Consider the following 20,444-nt stretch of genomic DNA (forward strand, 5'->3'; position numbering starts at 1 on the left):
CTTTTTTATGCTTATCTCTTTGGATTGAGTGTGATTTTTGTCACGTTTGCTTGTTTGTTTGCTTTGCTTTAGCTGTGTTCCCTAATTTTGTATGCAGAAGAGAGCATGAGCCAGGAGTTCTGAAGCCATAACAAACAACCCCAATATCTCAGCTGCTTAAAACAACAAAGGTTTATTTCTCACTCATGCGACAGAACCCGGTGGGTCAGCAGAGGTTTCTGCTGATCATCCTCATTCAGAGACCCAGGCTAATGGATCTGCCACCATCTCAAACTTCAAATCCCCTTGCCAGGGAAAAAGAGAGAATGGCAAATCTCTCACTGCCTCAACTTCTACTCTGAAGTGACACATTTTGCTCACATTTTCTGGCCAAAGCTAGACACATACTCAGGAGAACCTCAATAATAATAAAATGCATTTTTGGGCTTCCCTGGTGGCGCAGTGGTTGAAAGTCCGCCTGCCGATGCAGGGGACACGGGTTCGTGCCCCGGTCCGGGGAGATCCCACATGCCGCGGAGCGGCTGGGCCCGTGAGCCATGGCCGCTGAGCCTGCGTGTCCGGAGCCTGGGCTCCGCAACAGGAGAGGCCACAACAGTGAGAGGCCCGTGTACCGCAAAAAAAAAAAAAGACAAAAAAATGCATTTTTAATCAAGAAGAGTTTAAAACTAATAGACTATCATAAGCCATTTAAAATTTTTAAGCAGAACATTGATAGGAGAATTGAGAAAGCTGTGCCCACCTTCCAACCCCATGGGTAGGATGAATCACTGTATATCAATATTGTCTTTATGAGAGTCATCTAACTAAATGAAGGAACAGAAATCAAGGAATCACAGGAATTCAGAGAATTTAAAAGATCCTCTAAATTATTCCCCTACCTTTAAGACATAATGATCACACTTAGTCATCAGCAGCAGAAGCAAGTAATCTAATCTAATTCTACCAGGAGAATTGTTTTTTTTCCTTGGCCCCAGCTAGCGAGCTGCTGAGGCTCTCCGGCTGGAGAACCAATGAGCCTTGTAATTGCTTTCCTCACTCATGTAACCACAGCTGCTGTTGTCATTCATAAATTGCAAAACTAATCCTTTGAAAGTTTTCATATTGGCCATTTGCTTTAAGACCTCCAGTGCCCAGGAGTTTGCAGATGTAGCCCTATGAAAAAGGAAGTCTCTAACCACTGGTCCGAGCATTGGACTGCCTGTCATAAATCCTTGGTCTTCATTCTCAAAATTCTTATATTTTGTTACAGTTCCCTGGAAAATCACTTCACTCATCAATACTTCCGTTTCCCTGTGAGGAAACTAGAGAAGCTTATATTTATCTGTAAAGGGCTTCAAAAGGCTTGAATGAATTACAAAAAAATAAAAAATACAATTCTATACATATCAACACCTTTTTAATAAAAGACTTTAAATATAAGCTATTGTTTAAAAATGGTAGCTAAATAACTTAATGAATCTCTAGAAAGGTAGGAGACAAATATGTGTTTGTCAGAGTTTATTAAACACTGATATATAAAGTCCACAGATAATTCTCTTCCACTAGCATTATATAAAAAAATTTCAAGATAAATGAGAAACCACTGGCAAATATATACATACACATATATGTGTGTGTATATATATATCTACTTAAAGTCATTTTCTATGTTTGAGATATGTTTTATATGCTTTTAAAATTTTTCCATTGTATAATTTATTTTTATTTATTTTTTTAAATAAATGTATTTATTTATTTATTTTTGGCTGCATTTGGGTGTTTGTTGCTGCACGCTGGCTTTCTCTAGTTGCAGTGAGCGGGGGCTACTCTTCGTTGCGGTGTGTGGGCTTCTCATCACATTGGCTTCTCTTGTTGCGGAACACAGCCTCTAGGCACGTGGGCTTCAGTAGTTGCAGCAGGCGGGCTCTGTAGCTGTGGCTCGTGGGCTCTAGAGCACAGGCTCAGTAGTTGTGGCACACGGGCTTAGATGCTCTGCAGCATGTGGGATCTTCCTGGACCAGGGCTTGAACCCGTGTCCCCTGCATTGGCAGGTGGGTTCTTAACCACTGCGCCACCAAGGGAGTCCTATAATTTGTTATTTTTAGCAATAAATAATACCAGTAGTCCGAGGAATAGTGATTTTTAGTCTTTGTTATTTTAAGAGCATAATAGGCTTACTCAAGCACTATAATCACAATATTTTATTAACGCTGGTAGAACACTGCTTCCAGCCTGGGAGTATTAATGAAAGATGGGGCAATTCAGAAATGCTTCTGAAATTAAAAATTCCTTCTACCAATATCCTACCCTTCTCCTTATAATCATTAAGGATGAATATCAGAGTATGAGAAAATACTATGTTACAAATAATCTTGGAGACTTTAGGAGTTTTCTGCACCCCCCCCCAAAAAAAAACAACTATAAGTAATGAAAAAGACATATGATAACAAATAATGGTGAGGATGTTGAGAAATTGGAACCTTCATACACTTCCGGAGGGAATGTAAAATGGTGTAGTCACTTTAAAGATAGTTTTGTGGTACCTCAAAAAGTTAAACATAGAGTTACCATATGACCCAGCAATTCCCCTCATGGGTAGATATCCAAGAGAAATCAAAAGCACACGTCCACACAAAAACTTGTATATGAATATGCACAGAACATTATTTACGAAGGCCAAAAAGCAGAAACAACCCAAATGTTCATTAACAGATGAATGGATGAACAAATGTGCTATATCCATACAAATGAATATTACTCAGCCATAAAGTGAATGAAGTACTGACACATGTTACAACATTGAAAACATTAAGCTAAGTGAAAAAAAAAACAGGAGAAAAAGAACACATATTTCATATTTATATGTGAAATATCCAGATTAGGCAAATCCACAGAGACAGGAAGTAGATTAATGGTTTCTAGGGACTAAGTGGAGAGGATAGTGGGGAGTGCCCAGGAAGGGTACAGAGTTTCTTTCTGTGATGACGAAAATGTTTAGGAATGAGGCAGTGGTGATGGTTGGGTATTCTGTGAATATACTAAAAAAACCCCACTAAGTTGTATACTTTAAATGAGTGAATTTTATGACATTTGAATTATATCTCAATTAAAAAATTCGCTTTTCAAAAAAAAGTTTCCCTTCAACATAAAATTAAATTTCTGATCTAACATTCAGATAAAGGAAATCTTTCTCCTTTTCCTCTTTCATGAATAAAATTTGTAATAACTTCAATTACCAGTACCTCTGAAAGCAAATTTCACATTAACTTTGCCATTTTCATGTGAGAGGTGAAATTGTTATTTCTTATTTTGATAAATCAAAAAGAATGAAACCAGCTTTTCCCTAGATGAATTCTTCCTTCTCCTCCAATTTGTACTGATCTGATAGCAAGAGCACACCTGAGGCTACATGCCGTCTAAGACAAGAAAAGCTTATTCCGAGCTATCTGTCTATACAATACATTTTCAAAAGCCAACAGTACAACTGTTTTTTTCTTTTTTAATGTAGCATTGAACTGAATAGAAATTGAACAGACCTCAGAGCTAAAGTAGACTGATGTGTGTGTGTGTGTGTGTGTGTGTGTGTGTGTGTGTGAGACAGAGAGGGAGAAAGAATGAGATTATATTTCTCCATGTACTTTCACTCATGGATATTGGAGTCATTATTAGTTCTGAAAAGACTAATCTTTCCTCATTCAGGAATCTCAACTACCTTTTAAATAAGATACATGTGAACTAAATTCATTTGACTCACAGGAGGCGATGGGTCACAAGGCCTGAGACCCTCACTTACCCCTTCCAGAGCAAGGCAGAGCAGAGCTTCCCTGGCATTTCTTGATGCTCTCCTCAGCTGACAGCGGGCAGGAACGTGGGTGCTCACACTTTTTCCCATACCAGCCTACTTTGCAGTCACATCTTCCACAGTTACACTGCCCATGACCTTCACAATGGGAGTAATAATATATATATGTTATTGTATTTATGAGCCATACATATATATATATATATATATATGCACATGTATATGAGAAAAATATACCAAAGCCAGAATTAACTTTCATTTCAACAGTGAATGTCACAAATGAGTCACGATCTCAATTAAACTCAATATAAAACATTAAGGCAAAAGCCCATTTTTCTCAATGTTCTTAAAAACCTGATCTAGGTATATTGATTGATCACGGGGAAAGAAAAACAACAACTCCAGATCAGATAAACAGGTTCATAGGGCTATCAACTTGAATCTTTCAAAATCCAAGTGCATGAGATTGAATTAGTCTGCTAATTTAGTCTGCTAAAAAGGAGGATTTGATGAATTGGGCAATTAATTCACGTGGAGGAGAGCCATAGGAAATGGAAAACAATTTGTTTTTGAAACAGGGTCTTAGTTTCTAGAGTCCCTCACACTTTATTTTCATTATCTTTTTACTACACATTACATGCTTAGCCTATAGACCCTTAGCTTAAAACCAGTAACCTGTGTGGAGTTCGCAACCCTTGAAGACTAATTTCCTATACACAAAAGAGGTCAGGAAAGATATTAAATTTACGTGGGCACAGAGTCTGTAAAGAACTGTGACAAGTACTGATATGGTATAGCATAAGATATCAATCAAATAAGTAGGTTCAAATCCTGACCCTGTTCCCTACAGAGTAGGGCTGCTCAAATGACAACCTCGTTGAGGTTTAGTTCTTCATTTTAAATCAGATTATCTACCCACATTTATCAGGAAGTACATAATATATCTTAAAATGCTACATAGAAGTGAGCAATTTTTATTTTTATTCACTTGAGCCCACATATACAACCAAGTAGAAATAGAAAGGAAAGGAAAGCACGATAATTTAGCTGAGCTCTTCCTAACTCCTAATAACCATTCAGATACTCATTACAGATACAATGTAAAGTAGATTTCTATAATTTCTCCAAAAATGTATGAAGAATTTTAAAGAAAGTGGAATCACACTTTCTTTAAGCAAATCAAATATAATGCTAATGAATAACAATCGCTGCTATTCTGTACTTGGCATCTGATATTAATATATATCACACAATATGGAAACCGGTATGGACCAGTCTTCAGGGAAGGCTGGTCTGTTTTATCAGTATTCCATGAGGTCTGTGGTCAGATGTCCATCTTTTGAGTTTGAAGTACTGGACAATTCACCTATCAGGAAGCTTTTCACTATCTATAAATCTGGTTCTTCACGGAACAAATCATAAAACCATAGGTCAAAGTAGGATGAGCTATTAAGGATCACAGAGTCCACATCTCTCATTTAACACTAAATTGAATTCAATGCACATTTATTGAGCACCTACTACGTAACAAAGTCTATACAACAAATTGCTGTTAATACTTTGCCTTAGAGCTCATCATCTTAAAGGAAAAAACTTCTGATTGCTAATAAATACATATTACGTGACTATGATCATTTGGACTTTCAAATATAAGAATTTTTATTACAATAGTTTGACTTAATAGCAATTATATCGCAGAGATTGTTGGGTTCCATGGCTTCTTGCCATTTATCCTGGCTTAAGAAGTTCCTACCCATCTTCCCAATCCTCGTGTATTGGGTTGGGCAAAAAGTTCATTTGGGTTTTCACTTAACATCTTACAGAAAAACCCAAATGAACTTTTTGGCTAACCCAATAATTTATTTATTTGTTTGTTTGTTTGTTTTTGGCTGAGTTGGGTCTTCGTTTCTGTGCGAGGGCTTTCTCCAGTTACGGTGAGCGGGGGCCACTCTTCATCGCGGTGCGCGGGCCTCTCACTGGCTAACCCAATAATTTAGAGCAAAATTTGCAAACACAGGTATGTTGCAAATGTATAGATAAATAACAGTTTTTAAAACAAAATCTTTAACGTTTAAAGTACAATCAATTCTGCTGTTTTATGGGAGCCAGTGGCTTTGAAATTCTTGGAGACAAGAGGTTTCATTTCAAGGTCAGTTAGATCTACCATGAGGAGGCTAGACAAAGTACAAAACATACTGCCATTTGTGGAAAACAAATTGACACTTCAACAATAAAAGTGAAAAACAGAGTTAGATTGAAAGGGGAAAAAAGCTTTACTCTTGAAACTTCAAAATAGCTGTGAAAGTTAGAACAAAACATCCAGTAGGTGAGGATGCCAGGAAATCTGTGACTACCCAAGAGGATGCCACGTGCTGCTGCAGGTGCCTGGAATTCACAGGCAGGGACGGTCCTAATCCCTTGGCACGTGGAATAAAGTAGGAACCTGTGAGGAGGGAAACGGGGACTAAAGGGAGAACGTCCTCAACTTCTGTAGTTGGTTTAAGAGCAGCCATTACCTTCTATCTGAGATTAATTCACATGTCAACATTAAAAAAAACTGTGGAGGGCTTCCGGGAAGATGGCGGAGGAGTAGGACGCTGAGAGCGCCTTCCTCCCCACAGATACACCTGAAATACATCTACACATGGAGCAACTCTGGCAGAGCACCTACTGAACGCTGGCAGAAAACCTCAAACCTCCCAAACAGCAAGAAACACCCCACGTACCTGGAGGGAATTAAGAACGCTGCTTAAAGGAGCTCCAGAGACGGGCGCGAGCCGCAGCTAACAGCGCGGACCCCAGAAACGGGCAAGAGACGCTAAGGCTGCTGCTGCCGCCACCAAGAAGCCTGTGTGCGAGCACAGGTCACTGTCCACACCCCGCTTCCGGGTAGCCTCTGCAGCCCGCCACTGCCAGGGTCCCGTAATCCAAGGAAAACTCCCCCGGGAGAACGCACGGCACGCCTCGGGCTGGTGCAACGTCACGCCGGCGCAACGTCACGCCGGCCTCTGCCGCCGCAGGCCCGCCCCGCACTCCGTGCCCCTCCCTCCCCGAATCAGCGGCTCCTTTAACCCCGTCCTGTCTGAGCAAAAAACAGACGCCCTCAGGCGACCTACACGCAGAGGCGGGGCCAAATACAAAGCTCAGCCCTGGGAGCTGTGCGAACAAAGAAGAGAAAGGGAAATCTCTCCCAGCAGCCTCAGAAGCAGCGGATTAAAGCTCCACAATCAACTTGATGTACCTGCATCTGTGGAATACCTGAACAGACAAAGAATCACCCCAAATTAAGGAGGTGAACTTTGAGAGCAAGATTTATGATTTTTTCCCCTTTTCCTCTTCTTGTGATTGTGTGTGTATGCTTCTGTGTGAGATTTTCTCTGTATAGCTTTGCTTCCACCATTTGTCCTAGGGTTCTATCTGTCCGTTTTTTTTTTTAATAATTATTTTTTTATTTCAATAACTTTATTATATTGTATCTTATTTTATTTCACTTTATCTTCTTTCTTTTTTCCTTCCTTCCCTCATTCCTTCCTTCCTTCCTCTCTTCCTCTGTCCCTCCCTCCATCCCTCCCTCCATCCCTTCTTTCTTTCTTTCTACTTCTACTAATTCTTTCTACTTTTTCTCCCTTTTATTCTCAGCCGTGTGGATGAAAGGCTCTTGGTGCTGCAGCCAGGAGTCAGTGCTGTGCCTCTGAGGTGGGAGAGCCAACTTCAGAACACTGGTCCACTAGAGGACCTCCCAGCTCCACATAATATCAAACGCCGAAAATCTCCCAGAGATCTCCATCTCAACACCAGCACCCAGCTTCACTCAACGACCATCAAGCTACAGTGCTGGACATCCTATGCCAAACTACTAGCAAGACAGGAACACAACCCCACCCATTAGCAGAGAGGCTGCCTAAAATCATAATAAGTCCACAGACACCCCAAAACACACCACCAGACGTGGACCTGCCCACCAGAAAGACAAGATCCAGCCTCATCCACCAGAACACAGGCACCAGTCCCCTCCACGAGGAAGCCTACACAACCCACTGAACGAACCTTAGCCACTGGGGACAGACACCAAAAACAACGGGAACTACGAACCTGCAGCCTGTAAAAAGGAGACCCCAAACACAGTAAGATAAGCAAAATGAGAAGACAGAAAAACACACAGCAGATGAAGGACCAAGATAAAAACCCACCTGACCTAACAAATGAAGAGGAAATAGGCAGTCTACCTGAAAAATAATTCAGAATAATGATAGTAAAGATGATCCAAAATCTTGGAAATAGAATAGACAAAATGCAAGAAACATTTAAAAAGGACCTAGAAGAACTAAAGATGAAACAAACAATGATGAACAACACAATAAATGAAATGAAAAATACTCTAGATGGGATCAATAGCAGAATAACTGAGGCAGAAGAATGGATAAGTGACCTGGAAGGTAAAATAGTGGAAATAACTACTGCAGAGCAGAATAAAGAAAAAAGAATGAAAAGAACTGAGGACAGTCTCACAGACCTCTGGGACAACATTAAACGCACCAACATTCGAATTATAGGGGTTCCAGAAGAAGAAGAGAAAAAAGAAAGGGACTGAGAAAATATTTGAAGAGATTATAGTTGAAAACTTCCCTAATATGGGAAAGGAAACAGTTAATCAAGTCCAGAAAGCACAGAGAGTCCCATACAGAATAAACCCAAGGAGAAATACGCCAAGACACATATTAATCAAACTGTCAAAAATTAAATACAAAGAAAACATATTAAAAGCAGCAAGGGAAAAACAACAAATAACACACAAGGGAATCCCCATAAGGTTACCAGCTGATCTTGCAGCAGAAACTCTGCAAGCCAGAAGGGACTGGCAGGACATATTTAAACTGATGAAGGAGAAGAACCTGCAACCAAGATTACTCTACCCAGCAAGGATCTCATTCAGATTTGATGGAGAAATTAAAACCTTTACAAACAAGGAAAAGCTGAGAGAGTTCAGCACCACCAAACCAGCTCTACAACAACTGCTAAAGGAACTTCTCTAGGCAAGAAACACAAGAGAAGGAAAAGACCTACAATAACAAACCCAAAACAATTAAGAAAATGGGAATAGGAACATACATATCGATAATTACCTTAAATGTAAATGGACTAAATGCTCCCACCAAAAGACACAGATTGATTGAATGGATACAAAAACAAGACCCATATATTTGCTGTCTACAAGAGACCCACTTCAGACCTAGAGACACATACAGACTGCAAGTGAGGGGATGGAAAAAGATATTTTGTGCAAATGGAAACCAAAAGAAAGCTGGAGTAGCAATTCTCATATCAGACAAAATAGACTTTAAAATAAAGACTATTAGAAGAAACAAAGAAGGACACTACATAATGATCAAGGGATCGATCCAAGAAGAAGATATAACAATTGTAAATATTTATGCACCCAACATAGGAGCACCTCAATACATAAGGCAACTACTAACAGCCATAAAAACGGATATCGACAGTAACACATTCATAGTAGGGGATTTTAAAACCCCACTTTCACCAATGGACAGATCATCCAAAATGAAAATAAATATGGAAACACAAGCTTTAAATGATATATTAAACAAGATGGACTTAATTGATATTTATAGGACATTCCATCCAAAAACAACAGAAAACACATTTTTCTCAAGTGCTCATGGAACATTCTCCAGGATACATCATATCATGGGTCACAAATCAAGCCTTGGTAAATTTAAGAAAATTGAAATTGTACCAAGTATCTTATCCGACCACAATGCTATGAGACTAGATATCAATTACAGGAAAAGATCTGTAAAAAAATACAAACACATGGAGGCTAAACAATACACTACTTATTATGAAGTGATCACTGAAGAAATCAAAGAGGAAATTAAAAAATACCTAGAAACAAACAACAATGGAGACACGACAACCCAAAATCTAAGGGATGCAGCAAAAGCAGTTCTAAGAGGGAAATTTATAGCAATACAATCCTACCTTAAGAAACAGGAAACATCTCGAATAAACAACCTAACCTTGCACCTAAAGCAATTAGAGAAAAAAGAACAAAAAAAACCCCAAAGTTAGCAGAAGGAAAGAAATCATAAAGATCAAATCAGAAATAAATGAAAAAGAAATGAAGGAAACGATAGCAAAGATCAATAAAACTAAAAGCTGCTTCTTTGAGAAGACAAACAAAATTGATAAACCATTAGCCAGACTCATCAAGAAAAAAAGGGAGAAGACTCAAATCAATAGAATTAGAAATGAAAAAGGAGAAGTAACAACTGTACTGCAGAAATACAAAATATCATGAGAGATTACTACAAGCAACTCTATGCCAATAAAATGGACAACCTGGAAGAAATGGACAAATTCTTAGCAAAGCACAAACTTCAGAGACCGAACCAGGAAGAAATAGAAAATATGAACAGACCAATCACAAGCACTGAAATTGAGAGTGGGATTAAAAATCTTCCAACAAACAAAAGCCCAGGACCAGATGGCTTCACAGGCGAATTCTGTCAAACATTTAGAGAAGAGCTATCACCTATCCTTCTCAAACTCTTCCAAAATATAGCAGAGGGAGGAACACTCCCCAACTCATTCTACGAGGCCACCATCACCCTGATACCAAAACCAGACAAGGATGTCACAAAGAAAGAAAACTACAGGCCAATATCACTGATGAACGTAGATGCAAAAATCCTCAACAAAATACTAGCAAACAGAATCCAACAGCACATTAAACGTATCATACACCATGATCAAGTGGGGTTTATTCCAGGAATGCAAGGATTCTTCAATATATGCAAATCAATCAACGTGATACACCATATTAACAAATTGAAGGAGAAAAACCATATGATCATCTCAATAGATGCAGAGAAAGCTTTTGACAAAATTCAACACCCATTTATGATAAAAACCCTGCACAAAGTAGGCATAGAGGGAACTTTCCTCAACATAATAAAGGCCATATACAACAAACTCACAGCCAACATCATCCTCAATGGTGAAAAACTGAAAGCATTTCCACTAAGTTCAGGAACAAGACAAGGTTGCCCACTCTCACCACTCTTATTCAACATAGTTTTGGAAGTTTTAGCCACAGCAATCAGAGAAGAAAAGGAAATAAAAGGAATCCAAATCGGAAAAGAAGAAGTAAAGCTGTCACTGTTTGCAGATGACATGACACTATACATAGAGAATCCTAAAGATGCTACCAGAAAACTACTAGAGCTAATCAATGAATTGGGTAAAGTAGCAGGATACAAAATTAATGCACAGAAATCTCTGGCATTCCTATACACTAATGACGAAAAATCTGAAAGTGAAATCAAGAAAACACTCCCATTTACCACTGCAACAAAAAGAATAAAATATCTAGGAATAAACCTACCTAAGGAGACAAAAGACCTGTATGCAGAAAACTATAAGACACTGATGAAAGAAATTAAAGATGATACAAATAGATGGAGAGAAATACCATGTTCTTGGATTGGAAGAATCAACATTGTGAAAATGACTCTACTACCCAAAGCAATCTATAGATTCAATGCAATCCCTATCAAACTACCACTAGCATTTTTCACAGAACTAGAACAAAAAATTTCACAATTTGTATGGAAACACAAAAGACCCCTAATAGCCAAAGCAATCTGGAGAACGAAAAACGGAGCTGGAGGAATCAGGCTCCCTGACTTCAGACTTTACTACAAAGCTACAGTAATCAAGACAGTATGGTACTGGCACAGAAACAGAAAGATAGATCAATGGAACAGGATAGAAAGCCCAGAGATAAACCCACGCACATATGGTCATCTTATCTTTGATAAAGGAGGCAGGAATGTACAGTGGAGAAAGGACAGCCTCTTCAATAAGTGGTGCTGGGAAAACTGGACAGGTACATGTAAAAGTATAAGCTTAGATCACTCCCTAACACCATACACAAAAATAAGCTCAAAGTGGATTAAAGACCTAAATGTAAGGCCAGAAACTATCAAACTCTTAGAGGAAAACATAGGCAGGACACTCTATGACATAAATCACAGCAAGGTACTTTTTGACCCACCTCCTAGAGAAATGGAAATAAAAACAAAAATAAACAAATTTGACCTAATGAAACTTCAAAGCTTTTGCACAGCAAAGGAAACCATAAACCAGACGAAAAGACAGCCCTCAGAATGGGAGAAAATATTTGCAAATGAAGCAACTGACAAAGGATTAATCTCCAAAATTTACAAGCAGCTCATGCAGCTCAATAACAAAGAAAACAAACAACCCAATCCAAAAATGGGCAGAAGACCTAAATAGACTTTTCTCCAAAGAAGATATACAGACTGCCAATAAACACATGAAAGAATGCTCAACATCATTAATCATGAGAGAAATGCAAATCAAAACTACAATGATATATCATCTCACACCAATCAGAATGGCCATCATCAAAAAATCTAGAAACAATAAATGCTGGAGAGGGTGTGGAGGAAAGGGAACCTTCTTGCACTGTTGGTGGGAATGTAAGTTGATACAGCCACTGTGGAGAACAGTATGGAGGTTCCTTAAAAAACTACAAATAGAACTACCATATGACCCGGCAATCCCACTACTGGGCATATACCCTGAGAAAACCATAATTCAAAAAGAGTCATGTACCAAAATGTTCATTGCAGCTCTATTTACAATAGCCCGGAGATGGAAACAACCTAAGTGTCCATCATCGGATGAATGGATAAAGAAGATGTGGCACATATATACAATGGAATATTACTCAGCCATAAAAAGAAACGAAATTGAGCTATTTGTAATGAAGTGGATAGACCTAGAGTCTGTCATGCAGAGTGAAGTAAGTCAGAAAGAGAGAGACAAATACCGTATGCTAACACATATATATGAAACTTAAGAAAAAAAAAAACTGTCATGAAGAACCTAGGGGTAAGACAGGAATAAAGACTGTGTCCTACTAGACCTACTAGAGAATGGACTTGAGGAGATGGGGAGGGGGAAGGGTAAGCTGTGACAAAGCGAGAGAGAGGCATGGACATATATACACTACCAAACGTAAGGTAGATAGCTAGTGGGAAGCAGCCGCGTAGCACAGGGAGATCAGCTTGGTGCTTTATGACCGCCTGGAGGAGTGGGATAGGGAGGGTGGGAGGGAGGGAGACACAAGAGGGAAGAGATATCGGAACATGTGTATATGTATAACTGATTCACTTTGTTATAAAGCAGAAACTAACACACCATTGTAAAAAAAAAAAAAAAAACTGTGGTGGCCTAAAACAAATCCGTGAACATGGTCAAAAGCTATCAATAGAGATTTTTAGAATTAAAATCTGGTCCAGTTAATATCTAAAGAAGTCAGATTAATTGTGGGTGCTTCAACAAATTTTGCAAAATGTACAGATGCACTAGCTAGAAGAAATCTCTGCAAGTCTTTCCCCTTTCTGCCCTCATATTCACTCTGTTTTCTTTTTATTCTATCTTCCTCACTCAGTCTTTAATCTCTGTGCTTTTCCCCGCTAATGTTATGCAGCTTCACTTTTCTATCCCTTTGCTATTTCTGTGCACTACTACAAACTCCAGAGGTAAATGTGGCCTGTAAGGTCTTCACATCTACTCCCTGTGCATTTAATGCAGCATCACAAACATTCTCAAGGATTACTCCTATAAGTGTCCGCGTCACCTCCAGGCATCACCAACTCCAAATAAAGTTGGGAAGACGATATAAAGTGTGTCCTCACTTTTACCATGTGTGTGATGATCCCTAAGCTTCCGTGCTTCTGCCTCAGGCTTGTACCACAGCCCCTGCTTCATTTGATCAAAAGATGCTCTCAAAAACAGCTGCAGGGGCTTCCCTGGTGGCGCAGTGGTTGAGAGTCCGACTGCCGATGCAGGGAACACGGGTTCGTGCCCCAGTCCGGGAGGATCCCACATGCCGCGGAGCGGCTGGGCCCGTGAGTCATGGCCGCTGAGCCTGCGTGTCCGGAGCCTGTGCTCCGCATCGGGAGAGGCCACAACAGTGAGAGGCCCGCGTACCGAAAAAAAAAAAAAAAAAAACAGCTGCAGTCAATTGTGTACACACTGGAAAGAACTGATGAGATCGTGTCATTGCTGTGTTTGGCTTGCGATAAAAGGTTTGGCCTTTAAATAGGAAAGTATCAAAGTGGGAGAACATCGCCTAGTTCAGGACGGCCACTGCTCCTCAAATCAGCCACTGATGTGTCTTCTACACTTTGCCATTAGAAACCAACATCCACTGAACAAGTTCAAGCTGAGGAAAGAAGGGTCATGGCAATATGGATGACTTAAAGTAAACCATCCCTAATGAAATTCCTGAGAGTCAGTGAATATATGGCAACCAGGTTAAATGATGAAATAGTGGCATATAGAGTTTTTTTGAAGGTGTCATCGTTTTGGGAAAGTAGGAATACCTAAATCAAAGACCCCAATGAAGATCACAGAAGAAGCAAATGTAAAAGTAACAGAGAAAAATAGTATCGACAGTGGTACTGCCTAATCTAAATGTTGATCAGAGATTAATTTGACAAGTTAAAACATAAACATAACTTTACTTTTACAGTAACAAAAATTAAATATGTTCTACATCTTTTAATAACTCAAAGTCACACGTTGTCAAAAATATGTTATGGATCCCACTTTAAATGAAACTGTACTTTTTCTATAAAATCCTTCATGGTATTTTATCAGTGGAGTTAGGAAAATCAGTTAGAAATGCAATGTATTGATACCAGATTCTGAAGCAGGTATTTAGCCTTTCAGAAAAGGCAGGAAATCACAAATTGAAACTGCAATTGCTTTTCTGAGGTGACAAGTTTCTCAATTCCAGCATAAAAGTTATGCCAAAGAGAGAGAGAGAAGGAATCATTTTATAGCGATAAAATGAAGATGAAAATGCTTGGTTTTGATTTATAAAGTAGAGTTTAGAAATGATAAAATCTATTTAGCATGAAAATCCTTTAGACTGCCATAACATACTATATCAAGGTCTTTCCTAAACAAGTAGGGAAAAAAAGCATAAGTGAAGAAATTAGGAGGCCTGTGTCTTCCATCTAAATGTGCCACTAAGGTGGATGGACCTAGAGTCTGTCATACAGAGGTGAAGTAAGTCAGAAAGAGAAAAAAAAATACCGTATGTTAACACATATATATGGAATCTAAAAAAAAAAAAAGGTTATGAAGAACCTAGGGGCAGGACAGGAATAAAGACACAGATGTAGAGAATGGACTTGAGGACACGGGGAGGGGGAAGGGTAAGCTGTGACAAAGTGAGAGAGTGGCATGGACATATATACACTACCAAACGTAAAACAGATAGCTAGTGGGAAGCAGCCGCAAAGCACAGGGAGATCAACTTGGTGCTTTGTGACCACCTAGAGGGGTGGGATAGGGAGGGTGGGAGGGAGGGAGATGCAAGAGGGAAGAGATATGGGAACATATGTATATGTATAGCTGATTCACTTTGTTATAAAGCAGAAACGAACATGTCATGGTAAAGCAATTATATGCCAATAAAGATGTTAAAAATTAACTAAATAAATAAATACATGTGTCACTAGTTCATCTTTCTGGCCTTTATCTCAGTTTATCTTGAAAATGAGAAAACTAGAAGAAGTGAATTTTACCACACTGATCTGAAATGTCATGCTTCAGTGCTAGTTTGTCAAATCTAGGTGTGTATAAATACACATATATTTGGCCTGCAGGAGTTAATTTCATTGATTCTAACAAGGATTCCTTTAAACTCTGTAGGCAGAGGATCGACAAAATAGAGATTAAAGGTACAGAATGTTATTGTTTATCCCTGATAGCAAATATGCAGAACATACATTAGAGAACTGCTTTCAAAAGGTCTATGAGCATTGTTTGAACAAACACACACACACACACACACACACACACACACACACACACACACACATCCATGACAATGAAAGAACATGGTGTCTAGTTTTGGTATGTAAATGGGATCACAGCCTGAACTGCATCACAAGGGCAGGAATTTGGCAGCAAGAGACACATCAAGTGGCATCACGCCCATGCTGAGCTTTAAAGGCTCTCAGGACATTATAGGACAGCGTGCTGACACCAAAACTTATTTTTTTCTTTGTAATCATTGAGCTCTTTTGCATTAAGCTATCTAGCCTCAGAAACATCAATGCAGGACAAATGTAGTTCTATCCATTCCAGAACACTCTTCTTCCATAGAGGATATTTCTTGCCTTAAAAATGATCAAAAAATGCTCATGAACTGGAATCTGATATTTACAAGTAGCTTCCTACAAAGTAATATGAAGACCATCAAGAGAGAAAAGTTGGCGGGGGGATAAGTTAGATCTAACTAGTACTTGATTTTTTTAAAAAATCCATTTGATATATTATTTTCCCTTTCAAGACAATGCAAACTGGATATACGTAATCATTTCCTTCAGTTTCTTTCCTTAATGCTTTGGTAATCCATAAAGGCTAATTTCCCCACGTAATATGGTTCTATCAAATGATTCCACTTTCCAAACCAAAGGAACTCTAAGCCAGGACTAACTTTGTATTTTCATCATGTTGATAGGCAGGAACAAGCTGAAAAAGTGGAAAGTCACACTGCAGCATATTTTTCCTATTAAGGGATTTAGGGAAATAGACCAGAGTGATAAACAGCCATCAGGAATAAAGTTGTTACTTCCTAATCAGAAAGTCAAATCAGGGGAGCAGCTCATAGAATCGAAGTAATAGAGTAGTTGGTTCACTTCAGGATGGCTGGTCATGCCCCTGCCATTTTAGTCACACTCAAAAGTTGTCAACAGTATCATCTTTGAGCCGTGTGTGTGTGTGTGTGTGTATTTTTCTGAGTATATGAGTCATGTTTGTGTGTGGATGAATTCATGTGTCAGTGAACAACATTTAGGAGTGAAACGAAGAATGAATACAACTGATTTATTTGGAAGCAGGGAACATGTTTCAAAATTTGTATCCCACCCCCTATACCCATGATGCCTTAGGCACAAAATATTTACATTTAAGTGCGTTTTTGAACAGGTGAACGCATACAGTGGGAATGAATGAATAAAATAAGAAGGTCAATTAAACAAGATAACTATAATCCAATGGGAGATTTCCCTTGGACTTAAATAAGCTCAACACTCTCAGGAGGGCAAGAATGGGAGCTAAAAATAAAGCTGCGTTTCATCTGAGCCTTATCACACTCCAGCCCGGCATAAATCACTAGACAATAGCCATGTACTTGGCGTACTTCCGTCTTATTATCACTAAGGTATTAACACATTCAGTAATCAACTGCATGGCTCCCTTCCTGTGGTTCAACTTCGACAGGCAATTAGGAAAACTGCGAAGGCTAATAATTCACTAAGCATCATATATGGAATTCTACAGATATAGTGGGAATGAAGAAATACTCCAGAGGTTGATGCCTGCCCCAGATCAGAATGATGTTCAGAGAAGCTTAGTTTTATAAGAATTTTGAGCATCCAGAGGACAGCTCTTCCTTACCAAAATAAAGTAAAATTGAAGAATTTTATTTGTATCACTCGGAGATTAAATTACATGAGTATTTAGGCTCATGTAATGTGTTTTCAGATGACGCTTAAGGGCAGTGTGAACTTTGTCAAGTTGCTTAATTTCTCTGAACATTTCCTCTTCTGTTAAAATGTGGCTAAGAAAAAAAAAATGTGGATAATCACGTCTCCTTCTCTGAGTTAGGGCGAACATAAAATGGAATGAGGTGTGTGAACGAACTTGATGGGTATCTAATAGAGCAGGATCTCTGTCAACGTGTTTCTTCTTTCCTAAATTTCTCATTTTAAGTCTGGGAGACAGGCTGTGGAGAACTGTCCACATTTAATTCACTTCAATAAATAAATAAAAAAATCATAATCACAGCCTGATGTTTTATTGCTCAAATCACAGCCTATTACCCCATCACCTCTTCCCACCCCTACCTGTCTACATCCAGGGCATAGAGACCACGTACAAATTCTCTCCTAAACTCTTCCCATGAGAAACTCTACCAACCACACAACCATAACTGCCTGATCACTTAACTTTCTCTATAATGTTCTAGCATAGGGAAGAATGGAAAATGTGAGAAAGAAGAAAATAGGGAGCAGGAAGGAGGGATGGATTAGATGAAGTGGAAAATTTCAGATTCCAAGGAGACCTCCTCAATGGCTTCCACCTGCCCCACCTATGTAGTAACTCTAAGCCTAAATAACGTGCATCAGGAATTGTGAGCTTATGAAAGGATCCAAGTGTCAGCCTAAGTGTCAATGCCCATCTTCACCCCACGGCCCCGCTCCTCACGGTGAGATGGACTAGCTCACATGACCCTGAATTATCACTATGACGTAGTGATAATTCAGTAGTGTAATTTGAATTTTCCAACCCCACTCCAAAATCAGGATCATGGGTTTAACAAGAAAGAGTGTTCCCTATGCTTAAAAAAAAAGCATCCTATCAGAAAATCACAAAGTTAAGATTTTTATATGTAGTCTGATTATCTCTTTATTTTCCTGTTTTAATGTATGTGAATTCATGTTTTATCACACAATCTTAAAAATGACAACCTTAAATGGTGTTCCCTGAGCCCCGGTATAGTTTTCTACTGACAACTCAGTGTTTATGACTCTGTAAATTCTCATGTTCAGCCCTGATCCTTCAGAGTCACGTATTCAACAGGCTGAAAAAAATGATCGGCTTTGGTTTGCCATTGGTCCTCTATGCCTGATATGTCTAGAAACGAATTTGACAATGTTCTTCTATATTCTCCATTTCAGTAAATGGCACCAACATTTACCCAGACAACCAGACTAGAAACCTGGTGACTATAGCTCTCCACTGCCTAAAACCATCTCTAGCATTGCCTTTAGAACAGAGTCTAGTTCAGCAGCAAGGTAAAAAGTCCTTCAGTCCTTATTTCTTGCTAGCTTTACCCTTCGTTACTTGTACATTCTGGTAATAACCAAGTTGATTCTAGGCCCCTGCACAGATCTTATGCCTCTTTCCCCTCTGCCTGGGATGCCCGTCGCAGAACTGTACGTGCACAGTGATCCAAAAGCATCATGCGATGCATGTCACACATCACCACCTCTGTGAAGAGCCTCACCCTCCTAATTAAAATGTCAAACAAGCCCATGCCCTGAGATTGTCAACCCCTTTCTCTGCTCATTTTAGTCTATAGCACAATGGCCATGAAAATATATAGCACTGACCTACTATACATTTTGTTTGTTTTTTTGTCTCTCCAGGCCCACCAGGATGTAAACTCCCCAAGGAGAGGACTTTTATCTGTTGTGTTCATTGCTACGTCCCCAGTATAAGTAAACATATGCATGAATATGCCAATCTCCCACACGATAGTATATTGAAATGCATGTTTATGTGGCAGTTTTCTTTGCTAAACAATAAATTTCTTAAGGTCAGAGCCTAGGCTTTTTTATATTTTAATCCCCTAATATCTCACACAGTGCCTATAGCATAATTAGCACTCAATCAATGTTATATTAAATTGAAGTTTAAGTTTAAACAAAGATTCATTCACTAAAGAACGAACCTTTAGATTTCTTCAGATTCAGAGACCTTGTTAACATTTTGATTTTAGCTGTTAGTGGTGGAGCCTGCAGCAGGTTATGGAATTCCCTGAACCTCAGTTTCCCCAGCTGTAAAATGAGAATAAATATGTTCCCTATGTCATAGTCTTTTATGAAGAATAAATGCAAATCTGGGAAGTGCTTTACAGATTGTCTGGCATACAGAAGTCACTGAATAGTTGTTAGCTGTTTTATTCCCATGGTGTTGACAATGAGGATAATAAAGAACACTTACCCAGAATGAATAACAGAAAAACCTGGAAAGGGCATAGTCTTTGGTCCTTGCCTTTGGCATTGGACTGACCCCATTCCTGGGGTGGGACAGTAAAGACAGTGCCACCAACAACTGCACAGAGCCCTGGGATGGAACCACAAATGAAAGCAGCTGCCTTGTGAAGTGTCTTTTTGAGAATATGGCCCCCATGAGCTACATGGTATACTTCAATTTCTTTGGGTGTGCCCTGCCAAAGGACAAAATGCTTAGGAAATGTTTTAGGAAATTCTCCCAAGCACAAGGGATCATCAGAAGAGGGAAATTCTTCTGCAGTGGGAAGCTTTAGCAGCAGGCTCTCCTCAGCCAGGACAGAGAAGTCTTTGCAGTTGCATAATCATAATTAAATAGGGCAGCTCTTTTATCTCCCTTTGCTGGCAAACTTTCTGGAGACAAGCGGCGTTTCCTCTCTATATCCCTGTACCAACCAAGCAGTCAAGCATAAAGACGTGTATATGCCCATGTCTCTGTCTTCTCGATTGTCCAATATAACCAGACTGAAAAGGAGTAACTCTATTTTTGCTAAATGACACTTTTTCAGATAAATCTGACTGCCTGTTTTTTTTTTTTCCCCTTTGCACTATTAGAAATTCTGGCAGGATGTATTTTTTTTTTTCCTTTGCATTTAGATTACAAACTCCATAATGTCAAGGATGTTTGTCTCCTTCACTGCTGGTACCAGTGGCCCAGAGGCCACTGGCAAATAGTATCGAGAGCCTGGAAAATAGTATCTGTTCCATAAAAATTCATGGAATAGAATTTT

General features: G+C 39.2%; 1 protein-coding gene across 1 annotated transcript in view; it reads right to left on the reverse strand.

The window, feature by feature from the left end:
• ITGBL1 (integrin subunit beta like 1) overlaps positions 1 to 20,444 on the reverse strand; it is a 218,976-nt gene that overhangs the window by 85,461 nt on the left and 113,071 nt on the right. The window contains exon 7 of the mRNA XM_027115884.1: positions 3,773 to 3,919. Coding sequence (XP_026971685.1) covers positions 3,773 to 3,919 — 147 coding nt within the window. The remainder of the gene's footprint in view (positions 1 to 3,772; positions 3,920 to 20,444) is intronic.

The sequence above is a fragment of the Aethalodelphis obliquidens genome, unplaced genomic scaffold (genome assembly GCF_003676395.1).
Source record: "Aethalodelphis obliquidens isolate GAN/ISIS:26980383/991018 unplaced genomic scaffold, ASM367639v1 scaffold15, whole genome shotgun sequence".
NCBI lineage: Eukaryota > Metazoa > Chordata > Mammalia > Artiodactyla > Delphinidae > Aethalodelphis > Aethalodelphis obliquidens.